Genomic DNA, 10,569 nt, shown 5'->3' with positions numbered 1-10,569 from the left:
CTCCTCTAGAAAAGAATTAGAGACAGAACTGCAAGTATGTATGTAGGAGAGAAGGGGAAATAAATGAGAAACTTGACGTACAGCTGGCAGCAAAATAGCACTGGACCAGAACAATAGGCTAGACCAGAACATTGCTCTTCTTTTTGCCTGAAAAATAGAGGAAAACAGAAAAGAAAAAAAAAATTAAGCATAGAACCTTAGAAGAGATATCTAGATCACAGTTCCTTCCAGCCTAGAACCGAGCACAGTATTACTAACTCTCAATCTTCAACAGCTACCAAACTCACAAGTAGCATCTCCTTCTTCCCCTCTTGTTCTAAGTCTGCATGAAAGATGACATCCACTACTGGTCCAAGTTACTCTGTTAGCTCCAACAGGACATCTCAGCACAGTGAGCCTTGTGGCTATCAACAGGTAACTCCCCATTCTGCTATCACCCCTGAAAATGATGGTAAGCTGCTATATACTGGAATTGGTATATATTTTTAAATCATTTAAGAAATTACAGCTAAAAGTACTTCGAGGTTGCAAGACAAGTTTTCAAATATTAGGGCACACAAGAATTATGGGTACATGTGGAACTTTGGTCCACCTCTGTACTTGTACTACCGTGTGCTATTATATAGTGTAAATGGATTAGCATAGAAAGTACTAGACAGAAAACATAAGCAAGTTGGTTAGATTTTAAGGATTACAAAGCAGTAAGAGGCAGACAACAGTATTCTAACTATACATTTCATTAAAATAGAGAAAAATACAAAGCAGTGATTACAGAGGATTTTGATAAAGCTATATCAAAACCCAAACATACATACTCCGTAGATTACTGTACAGAGTACTATATACTGTAGTATAAAAATTAAGACACCTGGACAAAGTCTGGGGAGAATTTTTCACTCTAAGGACAGCTGTTGTAATACAGTAAAAAAGCAAATTCTTGGTATTGCCATTTCCAGTCAAAATCCAAAAATACAGGTTGCAACACTGGTCTATGCTCATCACCACAGTTTCTTACCTGGAAAGAGTAAATTCACAGCTCCTGTCTCCTGGAACCAATGTTCTGCTTTAAACACAAAACATTAATCTCGGGGGTTTTTCCCCCCCCTGCAGGAGATAACCTGAGATTTGATAGCATACCTAAATCTATTTGTTTTTTTCTAGTTTGTCAACTATACACAGGAAAACATAACAGAATAGATGGTTGAAAAAAAATCCTAATCTTCCAGGAGTATGAGTTTTATTGTTGGTCAGATTTTAGTTCATCCTACGTTAGAAAAAAAATATTATAATAGAGATTACAATAAGGAAGCCCTTCAGCACTGTAATAATTCTTCTCATAAATATACTTTGAGAGATTCACCTCTAGTATTTATACCTGATTCTTCTCCTTATAAGCACAAGGACACTACAGCTGTATTAATATGAGTATTCATTCTTTTAGTCTAAATTTGGTTTATATAATTGCAAACACACAGAATTTTAGAAAAAGGGGTCTTATTGAAAAGGCATGAACAAATTGATATTCTTGATTTTAAAATATTTTTTCCATCGTATTGCTCAAAACAGTAGTGCAGGTGGGGTTTCTTCCCTCCAAAATATGTAATTCAGAAGTTTTTTTTTAAAGTTGAAGCAACATATTTTACCAGAGAGTATTCTTTACTTGGACTAAATAAACACCAGGATAACTAACAGATCTAAGGGCACCTTTAGTTGACTAAGAAAATCTATGTGATGTTAAGACCATCTTCTGTTGCTGGAATGTTTTGTTTAAAAGATCTTGTTTTAGGGATCAAACTGTTTATTTTACTTTCAGAGCCATGTGCATATAAGAGCCATTCACAGAACATCTACTTACCAACTTGGAGAACATGAATGAAAGAAACCATAGATTCAGCTCCTTTTTTAAAAGCCAGCTTTCCTGATGAGATGATTTTTTTTCCTGTTGCACTTGTCATACATTAATGTGACAAGAGAAATACTTATGATAGGTTCATACACAAGTTTAAAATGTCAGCCAAGAAAGTATTAAGCGAGGATATATGATCAGTTTCAGGCTGAAGTATTAAATAAGACTGGTTTTCTACAATGATCAATTCACATGCTGCACTGAACAGCTGAAAGGAACAGAAAACTACTTAGATTCCTATTATTAAAAACAATGCATATTTAAACACAATTAACCTATTTGTTCCCAAATGAAGCTACTCCAGATTTAATATGTAATTTAAATCGGAAACTACTGATATAATTACTTAATAGAATATAGAAGTAAAAAAAATATATATATACAGTTTTGCATATTATGCAATTTGGCCAAAATCTGAAAAATCACAGTAACTTCAGAGAAACTTACATGCATAAGTATTAGAAAAGAACGGATGTGTTTCTGCTCCACCTATTAAAGTGCTTTAGTAGATAGAATGATGTCTAGTATCAAACAATCAGCTGTATGCTATGCCCAAATGCTAGGAAGTCTTGCCAGAGAATTTCCATCCACTTAAGCAAAGGGCAGAGATGTTCTTCATTCCCAAAACAGCACTCCTCACTCAAAAATCCTGTTATTCAGCTTTAGAAAACTATAAAATTCAAGCCAACACATTCCAAAAGGACTGGTGATTTTGGGCACAGCTATTTGGGTGCACTGCAACTTCTGAAAAGTGTAACTTTCAAAGAGCTTGATTTGGTACTTCCTCTTTAAAGGTGTCCCAGAAGTAAGATAACCCAAGATACCCACAAACACATTTGAGATTTCTGAAAACCCTTGCTGGTGTCATCTGACAGCAGGGGAGTAAACATACCATCCCATGCCCTTTTCTGACCCAGATCCTCAAGCATCAGCATCTACCTTAAGATGGTAGTGCCAGTGTAGTTCAAGCATAGAGTAGGCTAAAACAAACAGACTAAAGCCCCAGATCCAAGTTACTGCCACAGCTGATCGGTCTTCAATTCAAACAGCTCCAACTCTCACCATGATCTATGAACATATGAACAGCTTGCTAATGTGATCTAAACATAGCTGATGTCTTCCTGAGCATGTGGACTGGAAGAGAAAGCCTACTTACTGCCGAATCACAGAAACACAGAATAATACATGTTGGGAGGGACTTCCAAAAAAGCATCTGGTCCAATCTCCTGCTCAGTGCAACACTAAATCCAGACCAGGTGACTCAGGGCTTTGTCTGGATCTTGAAAACCCATCAAGGACAGAGATTTCTGGGATCTCTGGGAGTAATCTCTTCCAACACTTGACTATCCTCACAGTGAAAAAAAAGTCCCATTTCAATTTATGACCACTGACTTCACTCTCCTGCTGTGCAGCGTTAAGTGAGCTTGGCTCCACCTTCTTGGTAACTTCTTAGGTACTGGCAAGCTGCTGCTAGGTTCCCCCAAAGCCTTCTCTTTTCCAGGCTGAACTTGTCCAGCTCCCTCAGCCTCTCCTCATGGAGTACACACTCCAGTGTATTTTGCCATGATTTAACTTTAACTGTAAAATTAGTCATCTTCTTTTTGCTCACCTTCTGTAATGTGCTAAAGATAATACAGAACCTCTAAGCAAAAAAGTATAAGTTTAGGATATTTATATAGTTACTCATTAAAGCAGTCTGGAAACAGACTACAATGAAGGGTAAAATAACTACAGGTTTGTCTTGGTGACATTTCTCTACAAATAAAATAAACACTCCAGCTGAGAGGGAATGCATTCTGTAGGTATTTGGAAAAATCTATTTAAAAAAAATATTATTGAGAAAGACAGGAGGAAACCTCTAAGTCAAATCCCAAAAGAAAGCACATGAAACTACTGCAAAGGGGAGGAGCCAATTATTTCATTAACACTTTTCAAGAACAACAATATGAGCAATAAGATTTTTTCAGAACAAAGTGACCAATGCCTCCTAGCACGAAGTGCCAGTTCCATGTATCTGATACTCTAACAAAACTGAAATTCATCCAGGGACACACATAAAAACTGAAGCAGAGCTTTAGAGAGACATGACTGTCTTTTGAAATACAAAACACTGCCAAGTAATTACATAATTTGTAGAATATAAACAACTTGCAAGCAGAAATACTTCTAGCAATTCACTCTGATAACTTCAAGGTAAAAAACTGCCAAAAATCTACTTATCTTTTGACTACTATGGAATGTTTAATTAATTCCAATGTATCCATTTGTTCACAGATTATCTGAATTTTAACTGATTTTTCCTTCCAAGGCAGAAGCCGTACCATGAGAATATCAGATAATACTTTTCTCAGACCCAAGAAAACAAAGTCACAGTTTACATGAACAATACATGACTTGAATCCATTAATTCCCAATTGTGTAAAGGTATGCATGTTACTACTTACAGGGGAAATAGAGATAGTGACATTTTTATATTTATCTTTGAAAACTTCATTGAAATCTTACAATTTTGAAGCTAATTAGGTTTGTTTGCTTTGTTTTATTAGAAAAAATACTCAGGCAAGGTCTACAATCATCTGTCAATTATAAATGACTTACAAGAAACTCATGAAGCAATAAAATTAAAAAAATACAAATACAAACTATATCTGAAACACTTCTATTTGGCAATTTTATAACAAATTCAAAAAAGAAACAAAGATTACGGATTACTTTATAGGTACAGAAAAAGCAGTAGGTGAAGTGCTCAAGCAAAAAAAAACCAAAACACTGCATTTTTTCAAAAATAAAGTCACATCACTACAGATTTTATGAATAATACCCTTATTAAACAACCATTCCAGAACATCTTATATTAGTGGTGCTTTTAATCTGCACTTCATTTTGTCTGATAAGATTTTTTGTGTATATAAGTAACATTTTTAACCCATTGGAGCTAAGCAAGACTCTCGTGTCAGTATCAATGCAGAATGCATTCGTATTATATTAGGATATGCTCACTTCTGCAACCAAAGGGTTACTTTAAGTTTTATTCTATTTAATAAAAATTTAGTGTAAAAACTGCTGGTTATTAGTTTCACTGTAGTAAATTCCTCCCCAATAAGGAGGACTAACTCTGCAGTTTGACTGCATATATCCATACAAATTTTACATATTAGTTCCTTCCAATAGCAAGGAAAAAACTAATTTCACGTTCACTATTAGAAAGGAGCGCCATGAATTAATTATGGGTACTATTCATCCCTCTAAGATTTCTGGGAAGGATGTTCAATGTATTTTTGTTCTTACAACAGATATTAACAGTAGTATATAGTCCCTTAGGTATGTAAAAGAAGGTTTTTTTATTGTTAAGGAAGGTGCTTTTTTTTTTTTAAACAATTCTTCTGGCAGCACTAGTGAATTACAATATCCTTCAATATTATTTCTACCTTAATATATACATTTTAACTTTCATGCCTCTAGAAAAACATCTACAGTACATTTCATAATATAAAAATATATTACAAATCTGCTGAAATATTTACAAGCAATGTCCTATTATCTATATGCAACATTTTTGTCTCCATACAAAGACTAACAGGTTAGACACATCTCTATTTGTCAGTTAAAAAAATCCATGGCTCCTTGCTTATTAAGCAAGAAAATGATTTTACTTTCCTTTTCAAAGCCAACTTTGGTGCATAAAGGATTGATTTTCTAGATTTTTTTTTTTTAAAAATACCATTTTCTTTACATCTAGAAAACATTAGGCCAAATAAAAAAGTATACTTTACAAGTGAACGGGGATCCTAAAGGGTCAAAAAAGTAAAACAAAACACCAATAACACTAACTGCTTAAGTAGAGGTTTTTCAAAAACCGTCCATTGATATGGATCACATAAAAGCAGATCTCATTAACATACTGTACTACTCCTGAAAAGGGGATCAGACATACTGCAACACTCTTAACATCTTTAAACCGTACTATATGTATTCATAGTTGATCGGAAAAGACAAGCATTCCATCAACATTTGTTTAAACATTATAATCCAACATATTTTAGGGATCTGCAAAAGGACACGAGATTACAAGTGACGAATGATTAGTATCCACCATACTGAAAGGGCAAGAGGATAATCCCTTGGTAGCTGTTTTATTGTCTGGCATGTGTTATATTTAGTTAACATTGACAAGAGGCCTAATAGCTTGTTAACAGTTCTCCCGGGAATTGTGAGTAAATGGTGATGGTTACTTTTTCTTTTCATCAAATATAAACTACTGTATTCACTAAAGAAAAAAGCAGCTTAAAGAAGCAAGCATGCAAAGCCTTTTAGTTGTTCCACTAAGTTGCCAGAAGAGTGTTTGCTCAGTCTCCCACTGTACCATTCCATGAAAATGTGGATATACAGTAATATATTAATATATTCCACCGAAGCATCAACTTCATTCACAGAATGTTTACACTAAGCATAAATATTTATCTAAGAAAAAAAAAAAAGGATGGGATTGGACTAATGTGCAACTTTATTTCTAAATCCATTGTCAGTGACTAAGACTGCAGGTGTCCCCACTTGCTTGGTTTTTACCTCTTCAACCTCTTCTGGGGCATTGTTCTGTAAAAGAAGATAGTACAGTTTTACATAAAGACCCTGAGATGTAAATTCGAGTCAGCTAGAGTATACTATGAAATCATGACTATATAAAATCTACATTCATTTAATTTGATTAAAACTGAAAGCCATTTTAGATGATCCCATATGAGCGTACATTTCAGCTAATTATTTCAAACTTTCTATTCGAGTCATCATTTTAGCATGACATTAATAGCTGTCACTGAATTCCCTTAACCACTTTTTTCCCTTGCAAAGATTTTCAACTTGCAAAGGTCTTCAACTTTATTTCTTTGATCTCCCACAGCTGGTCCCAAAGTTCTTTTTAATCACACACTGATCTGTACTGCTAAAAATCTAGTACATCATTATGTGAGGGGACCTTAATTTTATTTGGGAGAGGTAGAAAGGGTTGCTCATTTTTCTCCAAGGACTTAACCCCAAACATCATTACATTTTTATTTTAAAAGGTTATTTTTTCCTTTTCAAATCAAACTAATCTATCAAGTTCTGCAAAGGTAATCAATACAAAGATGATTAACACCTAAATTATTATAAAAGAGTCACTGTGTTAAGCCGTTTTAAAAAACACAATCCAATTTCCTCATAGTATTTTTATGATTTACTGTTAACAACAGTAATTCATATACTAAAGTAAGTATTTTAAATACTTACATTTACAAAGATAGCAAATATAGTATGATGATTAATTTTCATATTGTAAACCAAGTTTTCATTAATTTGATTAGTGAAATACACTGAATATTAAAGGTGAACTGAAAGGCTTATTGCATATCAAGACCTCAGATAAGTGTTCTCATTATTCCTTTAGATGCTAAGTCACTGGATTTTAAGGAAGAAACATAGGAACACTGAACTTTGGTTATGGCAGAAAACACTTTTTTTCTTTCCAATCCATTTTCATGAATTTTTAATATAAACCCATAAATATATATCTTTGGACATTCAAAAACTTAAGAGTGAATTAAGCATTTCAGATTACCTTTAAAAACTGTACACACACAGAACTGTGGGTACTGACAATTATGTGAGCACACTAATAAAAGGGAGGGGGGGGAGGGGGGGAATCAGGAAATTATTAGAAACAAGATGGATTAGAAGCCAATCTGAAATCCTAAAAACGCAAATGTGAATGCAGCTTAAAGACAAGTAACATGTACTGTCCCCTTCTGTCCCCCTCTAAATAATCTTGTATTAAAAAATAATAGTACTTGTATACAAGTACGGATTTCAAGGTAATACTGCATGTATTACAGTTGAATATAAAATATGTAAAGATAAATTTGGACTTTAAAAAAATTGGTATACAAACCAGTATGTGATCTTAACAGAAGTGATCTTTCAGGATTCCACTGTATGTACCTCCTTTACTAGAATTTCTGTACACCAAGCACAAAAAAGTAAAATACACTTGGTAAATACACACATTCCCCATTTCTCAGTAACTAGAGTTCAGTTCAAGAAGTTAAGTAATTCTGAAACAACTTAAGACCTCAGAACTTAACTCCTGGACGCTGACAGGATCGAGGCTCCCTGGTCTGGTGTATAATGCATTAGCAATCCTGATTTTCCAACGTCTAAAAGTTAAGTGAGGCTTAAGACTATATTTAAGTAAAGAAAGTTTCAAAATTAGGACATTACCTGTATATGTTTGGGTCCAGAAGCAAGGCAGTATCTTTTGGTAGTTTTGATAAATGAACTACTTTAGTTTTTAACTGATGTCGCTCACTTTCATTTACCCACACATCAGGCAGACTATGAATAAATAAATAAAATAAAAATATTCAAAAAAGATCAACCTTTTTTCTTACCATAAAATTATGCAGTAAACTAGTACATATGAAGTTTTTTAAAGTAATCTTCACATTTCACTGGTTAAAAAGCATCTTCACTGGAGTGAGGAAAAGACAGCCAATCTTTACACATTATACATCAAAGTTTTTCAAGTTCTCAGTGTGAAAAATATACTAAACAATTTAGATTATTCCAGAAGAATACTAAACCAAACATACAATGATAATGGCCCTACATTCTCCATTTTAACAATATAATGTCAAAATGGGTAGCAGAAAAAACAACAACAAAAAAAACCCACCACCACCACCCAAAAAAAAACCCCACAGATCTTTGAAAATATTTTACTGGGCTGTCAATTCTGTGATGCTGTCAAAAAGCTAAGTAAAGGCCAGAATATACTGCAAGCACTAAGCTTCAAGTTACACTAATTTGCTTGCTCCAAGTTCAAAGCTTTCAATGGCAAAATGCTCCAACTTTGCTGAAGTTAATTGTTTGATTATCTCCTGAGGAAATCCAGGCAATCACCACAAAATATTTCAGCTATGTAACAGTTCTCGTTGTGAGATGGAATAAAACTTGGTCTTTATACATTAAAGGGAATTGTTGCTTCAATGCCACTTGCAGTGAAACTTGGGGAAGATGGCTGGAGATAACATACAATTGATCTATTTGTACTTAAATTCTTTGAAATCAAAACACACCTACTTCAGAGTGGCCTACTGCATTATTGCTTCTTTTACTAAAAGCACACTGGGTTTTTAAGGCCCTGCTGAGGCTTTCATTGTTAAGAGAGGTGCTGGGCTTGCAGAGGTCATCAGTATCTTAATGAAAACCTGCTTTCCTGCCTCCTTCCAAAAGTTAGCATTGACCAAGGCTGTGCAGAACAAACAAGTGATCCATTTTGCTTCCACTACTAGGCGGGGAAGAACACCACCAGACAGACAACCCTCCAAAAAGAACAGAAAAAAAAAAGCCCCAACAACCAAAAACCCACACTCAAAAACCCCCTGAGATTATTTTCAGCCCACATAGAGTGATTTATTTTTTTTTAACATGACCTAGAAGCCAAAAATTAATTTCAGGTTGGGGAAAAAAAGTTTAAGTTTGTAATTCAGAATTCTAACATTTTTAAATAAGTTTCAAATTGAGAAACCCAACATTTAAGACTATCTAAATGAAACAGTTCTTTCTCTGACCAAAGCTATATGCAATATTACAGACTTTTACAAATTATTAAACTGAATCTCTATTTTTCAGCATTGAAAGTTAGCTGTAATTCAATTTTTTGGGTAAGCCATCCAAAAAATGAAATGAAACAGAGAACTTCTACCCCAGTAGGAAAAGGAGTTTCTCCAATGATACTTTTCCCTTTTCAGATGAAAGTGGAAAAAAAAAAAAGAAAGAAAAGGGGGGGGTGTCGGGGGACACCCAGGAGACAATCTAAATATCTACTAAGGTTTAATACAGATCATGAAAGGTAAAAAAACATCGTAAGACTTTTAGCAACATTTGAAAGACATTTTTAGTAGAAACTATACACTGAAGATGCAAAACAATAAAAAGAGCAAGTAAGAAAACTTTTCACATGCAGAGACTACTTGAAATATATATAAAGACAACTCACTAAGCTAGGAAAGAATCAGTGGCACAAAGAATAAATTCCTGCTCAAAAAAATTTTTTTAAAATTATTTCCCTCTTTATAGGAAACAGGTTAAAGACTAGTATTTATTTTTCCTGAAAAAATACTTAATGTACAGAGAACCTGGAGCAGTTTAACAGTTTCTCAAGATGACTCAGAGCAGAAAAAATTAAATCATTATTACTAGCTTCATCTGAAAGGCTGATGAACAGCTCAGCACAATGGAAAATAATCATCATGAGTGCATTCAACTTTTCTAAAATGTGAGTACATTCACTGTTTAAGACAGATGGCTGACATGAGCCATGATAGCTTGCAGTTGCTGTTCTTAACTGTAATAATCAAGATGAAATTTAATCTACCAAATACTCAGTAATGCAAAACTACATCATTCCGTGCAGGAAATATACTCTGCACCTAACCCAACCAAGATGCAAGAAATATCAATATAAAACACCTCATTCCTTTGACCTAACCAACCAAATCTACATTCAGTCAGGGATGTCTTAACATTACTGAATAACTTGTCTTCTCCAATGCAGAGATTCTAATATTGTATTAATCTGCATAAGCAAAAAACTCATTCAACTCTGTATTAGAAAAAAAGTACTTTTT

At 34.1% G+C, this 10,569-nt stretch overlaps 1 protein-coding gene across 2 annotated transcripts in view; it reads right to left on the bottom strand.

The window, feature by feature from the left end:
• Positions 1 to 3,870: 3,870 nt before the first annotated feature.
• The window catches only part of AEBP2 (AE binding protein 2), a 53,521-nt gene continuing 46,822 nt past the window's right edge, over positions 3,871 to 10,569 (bottom strand). The window contains exons 7-9 of one of the 2 annotated variants that reach the window (XM_072874477.1): positions 8,159 to 8,272; positions 7,830 to 7,896; positions 3,871 to 6,499 (exon numbers count right to left, since the gene is read on the bottom strand). In XM_072874477.1, coding sequence (XP_072730578.1) covers positions 7,842 to 7,896; positions 8,159 to 8,272 — 169 coding nt within the window. In that variant the 3' untranslated portion in view covers positions 3,871 to 6,499; positions 7,830 to 7,841. The remainder of the gene's footprint in view (positions 6,500 to 7,829; positions 7,897 to 8,158; positions 8,273 to 10,569) is intronic. The other variant, XM_072874486.1, reaches the window with a different exon arrangement.

The sequence above is a fragment of the Ciconia boyciana genome, chromosome 1, assembly GCF_034638445.1.
Source record: "Ciconia boyciana chromosome 1, ASM3463844v1, whole genome shotgun sequence".
NCBI classification, from domain to species: domain Eukaryota; kingdom Metazoa; phylum Chordata; class Aves; order Ciconiiformes; family Ciconiidae; genus Ciconia; species Ciconia boyciana.
The sequence above is the reverse complement of the archived record's forward strand: the minus strand, read 5'-3'. Positions and strand labels throughout refer to the sequence as shown.